The following is a 17785-nucleotide window of genomic DNA, read 5'->3' on the forward strand; positions in this document are numbered from 1 at the left end:
GCTGTCAGTGCGGAGCCCCTCGCGGGGCTCAAACTCGTGAACCGTGAGGTCATGACCTGAGCCTACTCAGACACTTAATTGACTGAGCCACCCAGGCACCCTGAGAGTTGACATTTTTCATGCTATCTGCTTACGCAGGAAATAGGCATTTTGTTTACTATTCATGTGGACGATGCCCCTTCAAGAATTTCACTAAGCAAAACTCAATGCCTCTATGGCTCAGCCAGCCAGCCAGCCATCTGCTCAACTATCTGTCGGCCAGACAAGTGCTCATTCATTTAACAAACATTTATAAAATGGTTCTAGAAAAACAGGCCTAGCCCTGAGTCAAATTTTGGAATAGGCAATTTTGGTGTAAGGGATCCTCTCTGTTCATTTCTGTGATGGGTTCTCACTTGTACTAGTCTGATCACGAGTGTGTGGTGTTGCCACCATCCTTCAAGACCCCAGCTGTACTTTCCACCATGAAATATCCCCACCCTTCAAAACTATCTCCCATATATTTTTACCTAGGCCAATAAATAAGAAACAGAGAGTTTCTTGATGCCTAGAACTATACAGTAAGAATTATAAGAGTAACAGAAGTTGGGGCCCTGACCTGGAGACAATTATTGCTTCACTGGGGGAAAGAAGTCTCTCTAGGAAGTAATTGTAGAGACAGCACATGCGTGAACACACACACACACACACACACACACACACACACACACACCAGTATGTTTATAGACCAGGAGTGAATAAATAACAATGAAAGAGATCACCCATCCATGTAGGATGCCTCAAATTGCAGAAATCATGCAAGTAAGTTAAGAGAACATCTGAGAAACAACTACGAGAATATTATGTCATTTTAGTATTTAAGAATAACAGCAGCAAAGACCAAGCAAAAGCATGTAAGAGATAAGAACGTAACTAGACTGGACAAAGCAGAGGGGTTGAGATGGAAAAGGGGAAGGGATGACATGAGAGAAATATTTAAGTTAGGGGTAGAAGTCAGGGGGAGAAGTGTAAGGAATTCACAGAACACCTCGAATGTTTGGATGTGGCATATCGATATCTACATGTTAAAACGGGTAAGAGAGTCGTAGAATTCCCAGACATAAAGAAATGTACACTCACAGGCAGGAAATTATAAAATTCCCACCCTGCAACTGTTATAGGCGTATCTGAACCATTCTAAGAAAATAAAGGTGTAATAAGCTCTTATTTTAAAAAGATGGTTTTATCCATACCATATATTCACAGAGTTGCACTCTGTTTTTTAATCAGGATTTTTGGAAAATATTACCTTTGGACTCCAGCTCCATTTTCTTTTTCTTTGCCCATATATTATGGTAGTTTTCAGCCATCATTTCTGCCATAGCCTTAAGTGAATGAAACAGAAAATAAGTTATAATTTAATGGGTAGAAAAAGACCTCACTTGCCAATAGGTAATATCAAAACATGCTTTAAACTAATAAATCATAGCGTGTCCAGGCTAAACTATCTCAAGATTATCAAACACAATGATCTTACTTGGAATCTGAAACCCAGATTCAACGTGTGAAACCCAGAAACAATCTGTGAAATTGTGCGGTAGTAAACAGCAGAGATGATTTGATGGGAATGATTATTGTTATTTGTAATGGTTTTTGTCTAGTTATTTGTAATGTCTAAAGACAAAGGTTTTATTAATTCAATAATGAAACTTCAGATTAGCTATGGACTTTAACAAAAAAAAAATCTATTTGCAGGTTCTTATTGCAATTTCCAAAGCTTTAAAAGGCAATCTAAATCTTATTAAACAATGAATGCAAAGAAGCTTAGATGGAAAGTCTAGATTCAGTGCCTGCCCCACACTCAGGGAGAGACTTGGACAAGCCACATTAACCTTTTTGTGGCCGTTAGCTTTTTGGTAAGATTGCCTCTAAGATTCTTTTCTTTTCCCTTTTGAGTTTCAAGATTACTATCTCATTCTTAAGGCATCCATACGGGAGCAAAGACAATGGGCAAGTCAAACAATTTAACATAACTGTCATGACCTACTACATAGGGTTTGTCTTTATAAATTTATTTCTCATGGAATAATACTAATAATGCCAATATCGCTGTTTGATCAGGATATTGACCTATCAATTTCTGTTCCAAGGCAACAAATTTTCGTTTACTCCAATCAGCCATTTCAAAGTACATTCCTTAGGCACAAAGGTGAACAGATACAACTATGGATGCAGCAGGCAAAATGCTACCCATTTCCCTGGATAAATGACTTAAATTTCATATTCTTTACTGGGTAACTGAAGTTACCCTTGAGCAGAGCATTTCTAATTCCTGATTTATTCTCTTCTCACTCATAGCTATTCAATTATAGTAGGATTTTTTTAATGCACATTATCTCTAAGGAAAATATGTTATCTGGAAGACGCATCCTAGAAAAAGTTGTATCAACTTTCAGAGCATTAAAAAGCTAGGGTCCGTAATCCATAAATTCCATGGACCCTTTATATGATCAACATATTCAAGCAATTCATGAAGAGAAATGTATGCAGGAAAGTGTTACAATATGCTTTTTAAAAATGGAATTTTCAGAATACTTTAAAAAAGTAATACTTACGTGCAGGTCTCTGGACAGTGTGACATTGCTCATATCAATGGCTCGGGGGCTATAACCATGCGCAGCATCAACAGAAACCTAAATAATTTATGTGAAAATGATAGAGTCTAATTAAAAAACCCAGGGGAGAGAGACTTAAGACAAATTTTAGAAATACAGGACAAGTAAACTTTCAAACGTAATGTTTCCTCAGATGAAACTGGCAAGTATCTGTACGTACATACTTCACGAGCATATAAATTAAATTGTATTTGGGTATCTGATAATTTCAGTTTATGACTGAATAATACATCCCAACATTTCAGGAATTGCCCCTCCCAAAAACTAATGATCAGAATTCAACATATTGTGCAATGGATCCAAGATTCTTTTTTGTTTGTTTGTTTGTTCTTTTGTTGTAATGTTTATTTATTTTTGAGAGACAGAGTGAGAGTCAGGGAGGGGCAGAAAGAGAGAGGGAGACAAAGAATCCAAAGCAGGCTCCAGGCTCTGAGCTGTCAGCACAGAGCCTGACCCATGAGCAGCAACATCATGACCAGAATTGAAGTCAAATGCTTACCCGACTGACCATACAGGTACCCTTATTTATTCATTTGGAGAGATAGAAAACATGAGTGGAGATGGGAAGAAAGAGAGAGAATCCCAGGCAGGTTCCATGCTGGCAGCACGGAGCCCAACACGGGGCTCGATCCCACAAACTGTGAGATCATGACCTGAGCCAAAATCAAGAGGTGGAAGCTCAACCAACTGAATCACCCAGGTGCCCCTGTATCCAGGATTCTGAAACACTACCTTAGTCAAAGGCTCGCTGTATTCTTCAGTTTCTTACAGACTCTAATTGGCTACAATGAAATTTACTCTTCCTCAGGCAAACAGTAATTAATCAAAGAGGGCAATTTATGAATGTCTCAATGGGCCAAATGTGAAGATAAAGTACAACCAACTCTTCCAAAGAACACCATACAGTCGTCAATGATTTACAAAGTTATCTCCAGTAACAATCAGACTTAATTTCTGAATTTTGGCTTTTGAAAAAACGAAACATCTTCTCATCAACCATAACATTTCATGCACTGTCTCGAGCTCTCAATACATTCCTCACAATGTATATGTTATATAACAGTGTTTAATAGAAATAAGCTATGGTTCATGCTTTAAATCTAAAGCTCTATCTTAATATATTCTAGCATGTATTTATATTACATTTCATATGTACAGTCTCCTGTTAGACACGTATAAGCCAAAAAATAAAAATAAAAATAAAATGCACACTATAGCTCATGTTTGTGTTTTTAGGAAAGAGAGGCTAACGTTATGTTACCATTAATAATGGACTCATGGGCTATTCTCAACCTATTGGTTAGTTTTGACTGAACCCTGGCTTTTGAGCCTTCGCCACTGCTCAGTACCATCTAATAATGGAATGTTTAATGAAATCACATTTTTTCCCTCTTTTAAATTAAATATTCCTAAAAGGAAATTTGAAACTTAAAGAACACTAGTGACTTACCCAAGGTCACAGAGCTAAAAATCTGAGCTGGCAGGATTCCAACTCAAGCTATCTGATGCCTTGGCCACTTCCCTCTCCCTATCACCTCCTATGGCCTCAACATATTGCAGTGTATTTCTTTCCCCACAAATCTAATATAACTGTCTTCTCAAATGTTATAAGTTTCCAAGCTGCTACACAAGGCTTCTTTCCAGCTGCCATCAAGCCAGTCCATCTAGATTTGACCCCAGGAATCACTGCTCTCCAGCCCTTCATTTCATGAACTCCAGGAAACCACCCTCCTGTCTCTGTGCTCAACTTCTCTTGACTCCATTTCCTCAGATTCCTTCTTTGGCAACTCTTCTATCCATTACCTGAAGATCTCCCACATTTGTTGGCTCATGGCCCCTTTCCTCCATCTTCAAAGCCAGCAACACTGCACCTCTTTGGCCATTTTTTGGAAGTCACATTTCCCTTACCCAAAGCCAGAGCAGTTATTCCACTCTTAAGGATTCTTGAGATTATACTGGACTCGCTGATAATTCGGTATAATCTCCCCCGTCTCAAGGTCTTCAGCCTTGATCACACTGGCCAAGCCCAAGTAAAGTCACACTTCCACAGATTCCAGCAACTGGGGATCATCTTTGAAAGCCGTAATTCTGCCTAACACAACATCCATAATCAAATTCATTGTTCCCTCCTTGCCATCTCCGAGCAAGTAGCCATCTCAGTGCTCCCTACCTTTCCTCATATAAACACCCACCTGGCAGTCCAGCCCGGATCCGTGGTGACCACCTTTGATTACTCCTCCTCCTCTGCAATCATATATCAGGCAGTCACAGAACTCTGTCTTTTCTACTTTAAAAATCCCTCCGGGATACGTCCACTTCCCTCCATCTCCACTCTCTCCATTCTAATTCAGATATTTAACATTTGTCTTGTTTTGAGGGATGTCTATGGTGTCCTCCCAAGGAATCTGTCTTTCTGCCTTCCATATCCTCCTTCTCTAATTCATTCTCCACTCTGTTGTCAGAACTGTATTTCCAAAATATTTATTTTGTTATTCTCTAAACTCTTCCACTGTATGGGAAAAATCTGTGGGCGTGGGCTGAGCCTTATTGGTCGTAATGTTCCCAGAGGCCGTGGCACAAGCCAGACTTCGCCAACACTACAATGATAAAGTGATTCCTAATCTCACAGACATGATGGCAAACCTAGGTCTTAAAATGATAAATAAACAATATTAGACTCTCTGTAAATTGAATAAATGAATAAAATGGAGTTGGTATCAATAACTTTATTTGTTCCTAAAATAAAATTCTCAGTATTTCATATCCTCTTTGACTATGTCTAACTATTTATCATTTTAGCTTTAGATTAAGTTACTGAGGCTGGGTTAAAGAATGTGAAGTTGATGCCTGTTTGGTCAGGGACAGATTCTATTTATATTTTTCATTACCTATTTCTCTCCTTCATATACAGAGAAATCAAAAGAGCGGCCAAGGCTGCTATAATTTCAAGTTGCCCGAAACACGCACCATTTCCGAACGAGGGGCTTGAACGTTAATGTAATTAACTCCAGTGGTTTTAGCAACAGTAACGGCCCCCACGTGCGTGGTTATGCGCAAGGCAGGCAGATTATGTCTTTTGTTCTTTAGAACAACTCTAAAAGGTAGAGGTCACTTCTCACCATTTCAAACGGAGAAGAAAATTTCAGAAGAATTATTTCAAAAGTCATAGAAAATGGCAGCATCAAGTTTTGAAAGTAATTCCGTCAGAGTCCAAAGAGCTTCACTAATTTCTCAAAATTGCTCCCAACATTCCGCGTGATTTGATTTCTGAGACACCCCCACCTTTCCCCTGGCTACCCAGCTCCAACTCACTCAGCACCAATATATACACACACTTCCTTCATCTCCCTGACATGTATCAGGCGTCACTCCCACCTTACTGCTGCTGCACTGCTTGGGACATTCTTCCCCCAGCTCCGTGTAACTCCCTCGCCTTTTTCAAATCTCTATTCGTCTTCTCAGCGAAATCCACTCTGACGACCGTGTATAAAACTGCAACTCATCCACAAATGTTACCCAACCCCCTCCCTCTGCACTCCCAGTCTGCCTTTCCATGCTGTTTTCTTGTTTCTGTAGCATGAATCGTATTTTTACATAGTACATAATTTCCTCATATCTGCTGCTTACTTTCCCTACAAGAATGTAATCTCCATGAGAGCACAGAGCTTTGTCTATTTTGTCCACTGATCTGCCTGAAAAGCTAAGAATAATGACTGGAACACAACAGGTGCTCAATAAAGAATCCGTTGAAGGAATGAATGAAATTTTGTTTTGTCCTAGCCTGCGTTTTAGTTCTAGGTGGTCACACTTTCCAAAAGTTTCATTCCCATCTCTCTCTTCATCCCGGGTTATAAAATTACTTTTCATTTGTTTAAATAGTTTATATCCTGTATTTGCAATACTGAAAAACAGATAAATAGGAACTTGCAATTTGGGGACAAGTAAGTAATGGTTAAGAACTTGTGGAATGTGCCTGAAATTGTCAGAAACGCCCTCCTTCCATGCTGTCTTTGCCAAGAGGCCTACTTAGGCCCCCTCTCTAATCAGTATCTCCTCACTTTTTCCTATCTGTACTTCTATATATTCTATATCCTATGAAGTTGTTATTGGCCACGCCCAAGCCCTTATGGTATCTTGCATATGCAAATTACAAAACCCTAATGGAGCAGTAAACTTCCTAAAATCAGGACTCATGTCTTCCTGTGGTGTTCAAAGCAAACAAAAAACATTAAAATTGTTATTGATCCACATAAAATAATAATGGTAATAATTAAGTATAATATTTATTGAAATATAGGCCAGTTACTCTTTTTTTTTTTTTTTTCAACGTTTTTTGTTTTTTTTTTAATTTATTTTTGGGACAGAGAGAGACAGAGCATGAACGGGGGAGGGGCAGAGAGAGAGGGAGACACAATCGGAAACAGGCTCCAGGCTCCCAGCCATCAGCCCAGAGCCTGACGCGGGGCTCTAACTCACGGACCGCGAGATTGTGACCTGGCTGAAGTCGGACGCTTAACCGACTGCGCCACCCAGGCGCCCCAGCCAGTTACTCTTTTAGGTGACTCATGAGCCCTCAGAATAATCTTTTAAAATAGATGCTTCATTTGCTTCATTTTAAAGATGAGAAAACCGTAACACAGAGAAGTTAACCAGTTTGCCGAGCTCACACAGCTACGTGGTGGTAAGGCCAGGATTTCAACGTAGGCAGGCTATGCCAGACCTCGCTCGGTTAAATCCAGGCTGCTTCTGCCTTGCAGAGGGAGAGCTGAGCCCCATGTGAAAGGAAGCTGAGACAATTCAGCTCCAAAATCACATCGACCAGTGACCTCTCTCAATTCACCCATTTATATTCCTTACTATAAACTGATGCTATAAAAAGCGTTCCTTAGTTTATCCAAAAGAGCCTCTCTATTGCATAATAGAAAATATCTTTATAAGCTTTCTGGGAAACCAGCAACGGAGAGAAAAGAAAAGACATTAAAAAGTTTGGCACGATGATACCTGAAAAAGATGACAGAACTACAAGATTAGTGATTAAGGAATAATATACGTTAACATTTCAAGTAATGTTGCTTTCTGCTTAAAGAATCTCTGAATAAAAGTAATGACAAGATTATAAATATATTGATGGCATCGACTGGAATTTGCTCTCCATTTCTGATACTGAGAGAAATATTCTTTCTTTACTACTAATAGGTCAAAGCACTACAAACGCAAAAACACTCTTATCTACCATGCAATGCTCTCTGGCATTAAAAATATTTAAATAATAGCAGTAACAATAAGAGTTATCATTTACTAAAAAGAAAAAAAAATGGGGGTGTTAACATTTACTCAAACAGATCAAGTAACATGCCTGATGGTACATTTCTAAAAAGTCTCGGTCTACCTCCAGATACTTCGTCCTTCATCTATGCACTGTGCCTCTGGCATACTGAAATCACACAGGAGATATAACAACGCACATCATATGTCACACATGTATGACGTCCCTCTAAAACCAGTAAGGACTAAGACATGGTTCTACGAGTCTCGGTTGATAGAATCTATCGAGAGCTTAAAGTCCCCAGAGAACAATATTACGAGACAAGCAAGGAGTAAGGAAGACAGGGAATAAATACAACGCATGCAATTTTAAGTCAGGGGACACAATCCTGCTGTTACGGGCAGTGGGAGAATCTACCTTCTTGTTCTGGGCACAGCTTAAATCACCCCCATTAGACAGTAATTTTTTTTGGATTTCCTGTCCAATTTAGAGGGGAAAAAAGAATAATTCCACCCTCTGCACTCTGCACCACCTGGTACACACCACGAGTCGAAAACTTCCTGTACTATGTTGAAGTAGGTCTAACCTGCCTGTCTCTGACACCACATTGTGAGTTTTTGGCCCTTATCACCTTCATGTTCCTATCATCTACCGGAGGGTTTGTGCTCAGTATGTGCTGAAACAGATTAAAACAAAATGTAACCTAGTCAGAAATGTGTGCGTACATGATAAAAAGGTAAAATATGCTTTTACGGCTTCCACCCACATGATACTTACTTAAGAGAATTTAATGTACAACATGCCCAAATCCGAACTCAATCTATTTCAAATATGAAACATGGGAAACACATGCTATGAATGCCCTTATTTTCTTTAAAAAACGGCAATAATACACATGATATTTTGTGCGAACCGAACACAGTAGCCCTAGCAGCCTGGAAAAGGGAAATGACAGGTTTGGCTCCCAGGAGAGATGAAAGGGCCACAGGTAATAGTTAGCATTTGCTCCCCACCTTGAACTCCAGGTTCTTCAGGCTGAGGCTGTGCCGCATCTTGAGCACTGACGCCCCACAGCCAGCACCTTGCTAAGTTGATTGGATTTCCTTGATGTGACCCACTAGCAAGGTGCTCTCTGAATTCTTTTTTTTTTTTTTATGTCTATTTATTTATTTTTGAGAGAGAGAGAGAGGGTGTGAGCAGGGGAGGTGCAGAGAGAGGGGGAGATAGAGAATCCATAGCAGGTTTTGCACTGTCAGCACAGAGCCTGATGCGGGGCTTGAACTCATGAACCATGAGATCATGACCGGAGATGAAGTAGGACGCTTAACCGACTGAGCCACGCAGGTGCCCCTCTCTGAATTCTTGCTCTGCCTGTATGGTTGCATATATTGCCTTGGAAAAGCGGACAGGTGGTCAAGCTCACTATGTGGACCATTCGTGTGGGTTCTAGATCGGGATCACTGTCTGACGATCCCACTGTTCCCTAAGAAACCAACCTTCAGTTCTTTCTCGAAAGGAGAAGAGAACTCTGCAGACAATCTCACTGTACGTAAGGCTTCATCAGTAAAATGTCAAGACCTCACCATTGGGCACTCCTTTAGAGATTAACCAGGAGAAGCATCACCTGATAAACTCCAGTTTTAACCAAGACTTAACTTCACTTAAAAAGAAACATGGTTTTTCCTCTTCTAAACATTCTGTTACTCTTCGTAATTTTCCAATTATTTGTTTTAGAAAACCCACTAATTAAATAAAAGATTCAAATGATTGTGAAACAACATAAGCTGTGCATTCACCGATGTGTTCTTACCTGGCTTGTCTGAGAAATACGACGAGAACGGTTGTAGAGGGCCATGCTGTCTCCCTCCCGTGTTCTCTCAACCCTCCAACCCCATGCCAGCATGGTTTTTAAAGATTCTTTGATTGGCCAGCGATAAATTTCTTTTTCCTAGAGACAAAAAGGAAGAGGAAAAAAAAAAGGGAGGTGCATGGAATCCAAATAAAAAATCTGAAATAGACTACCTTTACTTCACTTTAAAAAAAAGAAGACTGGCATTATTTATTTAGAAATGAAAAAGGAAAGTAAAAATTCTGAAAAGCACAGGGTGAGCTGAGATCTAATTTGGCTAATGCTACAAAAGAGGGATTTCAGCGTATTATTTCGTTGGAGGTTAGTTTTCTTTAGTTTCCCAGCTTCTGATACTTTAGATAGAAACTAAAAAGGAGAAACAGTGCCAGATTATATGAACCATGAGTGCAGGCTTTTCTACCATCTGAATGCACAGATGAGAAAAACTCTTCCTCCGTAAGCACCAAGCTAAAAAAGTCCTTTTCACTTCATTTGTCAAGATATTGATTTCCCCCGAAAGAAGTAAAATACATGCAAAATTATAAGTAATAATCATTGTAAATATTACTTCTTTATCCCTCATCAAGAAACTCCTTAGCACGTAAGAATATTTTCTAAAGACCTTAAAAATATTGGGGAGGAAAAAATATCAAAAAGGAACAGAAGAATATAAGTAGAGAAGAACCTATTAAATGCTCATAGAAATAGGAATAGAGGAAAAAAAGACAAAAGATTAAAATTAAAAATTGCAACCTTTAAATAAAGGTTTTTTAAAAAGCATACATAAATAAAGAAAACATTTTAATAAGAAATTACATAATAAAGAAAAAAATTCAAAATAAATTAAAACTGTATAAAAAAAAGAAAGAAACCTCACCTTTTCAGATAATAGTTTATATGGCTTCATTAACGGCTGAACTTTAGACGAGTCTGAATATATTTCTCCATAAATCCATCCATTTGCCAACTTAAAAAAAAATCAAAATTGTTTTACATGCATTAATTTTTGAGAATGTAGGTATGTATGTGTTGAAGTGTGTACTAGTAAAATAAAAATAAATCAAGATATGGGCTAAGGTTTGAATTCCACCCAGCATAAGTCAATATAAAGATTTCCATCCTAACCAGTATTATTTTGAATAATTACCGAGAACAAATCTTTCTATCCAAAGATTAAACACACCCTGAAGAGATCCAGGTCTATAGTTATGTCAGTAAGCACTCCCCCGCTGAGCAAACTAAGGGGTGCACGGCCCCCATGATGTTGATTCTGCGACATCTCGGGACCTCCATCTGAGATGTGTATGCGAAATGCTCGTTCAAGCAGGAAAACTGGAGTGTGCCGTTTTTATTGGCAAGCTTCTCTGAATAATGCTAACTGTTTGGTCCACTCCAGTATTCAATTAACTCTCAACATGTTTGTTCCACATGATTTTGCCCTTGCAGTTCTGTACGTGTCACCGTTTCCCTATCTCATTTCATATCTGCCCATGGAATCTGAGTAACTAGACTGCAATAGCTCAGGACAGCCTTCTTGTAAATTTCCTCTCCATCACCAGCAGCTTGGTACCTAATAGAGTCTTTACATAAAACAGACACTTATCTCGGACTGACTCACCTAGTAAATAAATTAGTGAACAAAGAACCACACATTCACCAACACAAAAAGAGGGTTTCTTAGGAGAAAGGGACTGATTGGCGAAGGCAAGAACTGAAATTTAATATAAAGTCTAACAGGATAATACAGAGCTGCTCCATAAACACAAACACCTCGGAACCTTTGATGTTTGATTTTCACTTCGCCAACAGTACATGCTTATTTTAGATTCCCGCATCATCTCAGCTCAATTTCTCTGACAAATCTATTTCACATCTCTCAAGTTTAACCAGGCTCAACATAATGTGACTACACAGCCATAAGGTTCCTTTTAGAGAATTTCATGATATGTAGGACATGTGTCACTTAACTCATCAGCTTGCATTTTTCTGACAATACAAATAAAATATGTCAACTTGCCATGCAGTTTATTTTTAGCGACCTGCAGATCTACTTAGCAGTAAGACCTATTACAGAAGACTGGAAGGTATAAACAATCACTATTTCCGATTAATAATTTCAAGATTTCTCTAATATAAAATTACTCTTGAAGCGAAAGTTTCTTTAAAAGATTTCTGACCCACAGTCACCTTTTCTTCCTAAAGCCACTGATGATGATTATCTCCCAAACAATATGTGTTTAGAAACTGTATTTATTATTTCACTAATAGAATTTTTATTCCTAAAACTGTGCTTTTGATAAACAGATATTCTCATTCATATTGGATTACACGTATTAATGGCGGAACCAAATACAGTATTAGCAAATCGTAATTAAATATTCTTTCTTAATCTAGATACAGCTCTCACTTTAAGGTAGAAAACAGTCATGGTCAGAAATATTTGGGTGGTGGCCACTCATTGGGTACATTCAGTACTGAATGACAATGTGATACTCTGGCTTTTACCTTGTCCATTGACCATTTGTCATGAGAATGTTCAGCATATTTGTTAATGAAGTATTCCAACTTCTCAGGAATTGTAATGCTATGAGAAAAATAAAGAAAAAAAGCTTGATTTTTACAGGATTTATGGGAAATCATACCAGTAATTTACTCACAGCTTATGATTGCTTAAATCCCACTTGATGCATAACTGTTAAAAAATCATTTTAACATAGTATTGCTTTTCCCTAGTGCAGGAATAATATATAAATCAAGCCGGTAATGTGCTTATCTGCTCATCTTGTATTAATTCATAACTTATTATGTCTTCATAGAAGTTGCATATATTAAAAATTATATATAATATAATTAAAATATATTCAAAGACGAGGATAATCAATCATACAAAAAAATTTTTTTAAACCTGAATCAAGATATGGTTAGATTTAATGAGCTTAAAGACATACTTCCCTTCCATATTCATTCTTTTAAGTTATTCTCCCTTTTTGACTTAAGTCTCTTCTGCAACAACTATAGGTAGGTAAAAGATCTCCTGAAATCTGACCGGTGACACTTTTTCAATGTACTAAAATTTTAAATTAATGTCATACAACTAGAGATGTGTTAATGATTTTAAATTTTATGGTCTACATATAACATTCTACTATTAATATGGACTATAGCGAAAAGTAACTACTCATGCTCTGTGATCTTGATAACATTTATTCTCGATTCCTTTCATATTTAACATTTGATCTCTTCAACAGATGATAAGGGCATGCAACTGATGACCAAGTCCAACTATGAGACTTGGGAATATCAAATAGATCAATGAACGGAAAATCAAATATATATATAATTCCATTCACTCATGCATATAACTTATTAACACAATTACCATTGATAACTGACTTCTAAATAAAACCTAGCATAATGAGATGGTTTACTGTTCTTGTGCAACAATGTTATCAGTCAGGAATTGAACTATATGACCCAGAAATACTTAAGAAACAATATATAAAAATCACAAAGATGTAGCAATGATTGATATCACTAAGTAAACCTAGTCTGGTAAGAAGGCCCCAAAGGGGTAAGCCTAGGTAAATGAATACACATGCCCGACAGCTGTTAATCAGTTAGATCTAATTAATCAACACCAAGACCACCACATGTTCTGATGTTATTTTAAAATCGTGGATTATATCACGTTAGCAAACCAAAAACTTACCCATGTAGGAACTGAATATGTGATATTTTGGTTTACTTACATTGGAAGAGAAACAAAGGATCAATCACATAAGCCAAATACTGGGGGGTAGAGTCTTTTCTCACGGGACTGTCATCAAATACCAAACATGCAAATTTAAGGCATTATCAAACTAATGGCATACCACTTGGGTTGAATTTTTGATCTGTTATGGAAGCTAAACCAGCTGGGGGGCCACCCAGAAGCCTGAAAGTTGAACTCCCAAGCCAATTTGGATGCCGTGGATGAGAACTACCACTGACTGCCTTGCTAACACCATAATCTTGCGGAGTCACCAAGGAATCGATAAGATAATGTGGCATGAAGAGTCAGCTTTCCTCGCAAATGGGAAACCATGGTCCTACTCAAAGACAGTAACAACAAAAATGCTGAGACTCCAAACACCTGAAGTACTGAGACATCCCGTTTGTAAAAACAATTTACGCAACTAAGTACGGGTAAGCAGTTTTATGCGACGGAACATTTGATCTGTGGTTAAGGCTGTCACGTTGCATTCTAACAGCATGCTACATTTTCCACATATATTCTCATTTGATATTCCCTGGAATCTCATGCTGTGCTTTATGATGCTGAACACCAGGTGCTACCCCTTAGACGCTGCTGACATGTAGCGGTGACTCCCTGCAGCTGACAGAACAGCTCTGCCCTGCCGGGATCACCCCCAGTCACAGATGCGCTACAGAGGCTGGCTGCAATTAATAAACACTTGGGGTAAATTTTCAGCTACAAATATAGCTGATATCCTTTCTTGATTCTCATTACCGCAGATACTATCATGTGGTCACACACACAGAATCCGGGTTATGTGACGTAGCCTAGAAGGTACATCGTTATCTACTTCTGACATGTGTATGATCATTATTATCACCACTGTTCATTCTGTCAAGTAAAGGGACCCCTACCAAAAGGATACCAATTCAAAGGGGGCATGGATTAGAGAAAGTTCACATTAGTACCTTATTCAATTTCAGACTTCACACATCATTTACAATAAAAATCTGCTGCAATAGACAGAGTCCATACTTTGAGGTATCAACAGGTTGTGGGTTAAAGTTCCCTTCAGAATCCATTGATGACTGTTTTTCCATCATACTGACATAATTTGACTCCATGTAGTCTGGAGGCAAAGCTCCCGCAACGGCACTCAGGCAAGGCAGTGCCAGTTTGAAAAGTTCTTGTTCATATTTCTGGGAAGAAATGGAGGACCAAAACAAAACACCAAAAGCCTGGGTTACTGTTGAGCAAAAGTCGTCAGAATGATCGCCGTGGCTGGCACAGCGCTGTCAGAGAAGATCGGAATTACCCCCAGGCTAACGTAACTCCCTCGCAGACTCTTCCTCTAGCAAATGGAAAGTATATGTAGCCTGAAATCCCATCAAACGTGAGACAGGCTGAAGTCAGAGTTACTGAGTTGCTGCTTAAGAAGAATACAAACTCTGCTTCTCTAAGAGGTTTTCTCCAATATTTGAAATGAAATATACTCAGATATTCTAAATGTATAACATGTCTTTACAACTGAAACATAAATTCAGTAGATGAATAGCATAACTATAGAATACCGCCGTACCATATTATAAAGGCTATACTTGAAAAATAAAGGAACATTCCAGAGAGTGAGAAATTTTAACTGATCTGTATCATATACAAAGGTATGAAAAATAAAATTCTAAACCGAGAAAGAAATTCTATAGGGAATATGCACAGTCAAAATTTCTGGGAAGAGGTATTTGTATATTAATCACATAACTAATTAAATTAGTATTTAGGAATTTTTAATTTTTTAAAGTTTATTATTATTATTATTATTATTATTTTGAGAGAGAGAGTGTGAGCAGGGGAGGTGCAGAGGATCTGAAGCGGGCTCTACGCTGACAGCAGAGAGCTCCCTGTGGGGCTCGAACTCGCAAACTGTGAGATCATGACCTGAGCTGAAGTTGGACGCTCAACTGACTGAGCCACCCAGGCACCCCAGTATTTATAGATGTTTCAAAAAATAGAAAATAATATTTATTTAAAAATTATCTCACTTCAAGTGTTCAATTGTAAGTTAATGCTGTAAGTTCCTCTAAAAATACCTTCAGCATTTGCAATTCGGTAACAGAAAGCATCAAGATGTAGCTTCCAACTGTAATCACAGATGAACTTGACTCTATTATGTAGCAAACTTCTGGATATCCTGCTCTGGTTGTCTAATAATGTCCACCTGGGAATTCAAGCTGATTTCGATTAATAATTTTAGCAGAAGCATACAAAGCATGCTGTTCTGATTTTTCTCCGAAATACTATCCCCTTCCAGCCTTCTGAAAATATCTGAACTATCCATTATAAATATGTCAAGTGTTAGGGAATGTCACATATAGAAAGCAACACTGAATGGAGTGACTTTAATCTCCATAGCAGCAAAGTGGGAAAAGTCAGGAAGGCCACTGGAATATTATAATTTTATGAGGCTGCATATTTTTATACGTGATAAGATTTTGTCATGGTTTTAAGATCAGGGTGACTAGGGAGGGTTTGAGTCCAGGTAAGTCCAAATGCGCCAAAACTTGGAGCGCCTGGGTGGCTCAGTCGGTTAAGTGGCCAATTCTTGATTTCAGCTCAGGTCATGATCTCACGGTCTGTGAGTCTGAGTTCCGCATAAGGCTCTCGGGTCTCAGTACAGAGCCCACTTTGGACCCTCTGTCTCCCTCTCTCTCTGCCCCTCCCGTGCTTGTGCGCTCTCTCTCTCTCTCTCTCAAAAATAAACATTTTTTTTTAAATGCACCAAAACTCAACCATGTTCATAATTTCCTAAAATGCTTAGCCATTTTAAATTCTGATGGTGTTATGGTCACAAGGACCATGCTACCATAATAATTAAGAAAACTCGGTATCAATTACATTCTCAAAATATGTTGTATGTTAGAAAAATGAAAAAAAAAACTACACAAGTCTTAATAAGTAAAGATGATATTCTACTAGGAATATTTACAACTTTTAAATTATTTTGTCACACAAAGCCCACAAAATATTGAATCACCTTTTGAGACAGGGCGTCAAAAATGCCCCAAAACAACTTTCTTGATAAATGAAGTTCTTCTTCTGAGGCAGCTCCGAAGTTCCCCCACCCTCCAGGCAGGCAGTAATATTTCCAGCATCTTTCATAATGATTTGTCAGCAACTATGTGAGGAAACAATTAAATTATAAAAGTGATGACTTAAAGGTACCATTTGGATTTTTCCCATTTCCACCCATGTGACTTGACCCAAAGGCCAAGTAATAAGGTCAAAACTGCTCAATCCCCTATGAATTCTTCTGGAGAATACTATACTAGGCCTCTTTAAAATCTAACACTAATCACAGTATGAGGACCAAATACCCAGGTTTACGAACAAACCATCTAGAACAGTAGTCTTTATGAGAGTGTTTGGTTACTAATGTATCCTTGAGTCCTATATATTAGATGGCATCATTTACTCACAGTTTCATGAATCACCATCCCCTGGATGTGCACATCTACACTTAGTGACAGGATTGACCTCAGGGTAACCCAGAGGCACAAGTAAATATCTCTAGGATACAGCACCAGAAATGTACATTCTAAGGGAAATCTACCTCTCAATATTTTTGCTTCCTTTTGCCAATCCTTAATCACCACACTTCAGGCTTTGCTTCAAGCTTGAACATCTCAAACTACTCCATTTCAGTAATCTCCTTATCTGTATTTCTCTGGTGGTTATGGATGCAACATATTATCTTTCTGAGTATCTATGTTGCTTCTTACATTTTCATCTATGCATATTTTGTTTGTTTAGGACTAAACTGAATTTAAAGACAAGGATAGAATCTTCAAATTATTTGGTAGCTCTTTGGATAGTTCATTTTTGATCTATAAACTAACAAATATTCACAACTACTTGCTGAATTAATGAAATGATCTTTATGAATCAGCAATAAGTTTTTGGACTCTTTTCTGTAACTAAGAAGGGAAACAGATTGATAAGGATTATTGTTATTAAAACAAACTACATGTTGGGGCACCTGGGTGCTCAGTTGGTTGAGCGGCCAACTCTAAATTTCGGCTCAGGTCATGATCCTAGGGTCATGGGACTGAGCCCTGTAGTGGGCTCGATGCTGGGTATGGAGTGTCCTTAAGATTCTCTGTGTCTCCCTCTGCCCCTCTCCCGCATGTGTTCTCTCTTTCTAAAAAAAAAACTTAAGGGGTGCCTGGGTGGCTCAGTCGGTTAAGAGTCCAACTTTGGTTCAGGTCATGATCTCATGGCCTGTG

General features: G+C 38.4%; 1 protein-coding gene across 1 annotated transcript in view; it reads right to left on the reverse strand.

Moving 5' to 3' along the window:
• RYR2 (ryanodine receptor 2) overlaps window positions 1-17785 on the reverse strand; it is a 765551-nt gene that overhangs the window by 173770 nt on the left and 573996 nt on the right. The window contains exons 52-58 of the mRNA XM_042907783.1: window positions 16537-16677; window positions 14541-14704; window positions 12275-12353; window positions 10647-10736; window positions 9731-9868; window positions 2595-2672; window positions 1289-1364 (exon numbers count right to left, since the gene is read on the reverse strand). Of these exons, the coding sequence (XP_042763717.1) occupies window positions 1289-1364; window positions 2595-2672; window positions 9731-9868; window positions 10647-10736; window positions 12275-12353; window positions 14541-14704; window positions 16537-16677 (766 nt within the window). The remainder of the gene's footprint in view (window positions 1-1288; window positions 1365-2594; window positions 2673-9730; window positions 9869-10646; window positions 10737-12274; window positions 12354-14540; window positions 14705-16536; window positions 16678-17785) is intronic.

This window comes from Panthera leo, chromosome D2 (assembly GCF_018350215.1).
Source record: "Panthera leo isolate Ple1 chromosome D2, P.leo_Ple1_pat1.1, whole genome shotgun sequence".
Taxonomy (NCBI): domain Eukaryota; kingdom Metazoa; phylum Chordata; class Mammalia; order Carnivora; family Felidae; genus Panthera; species Panthera leo.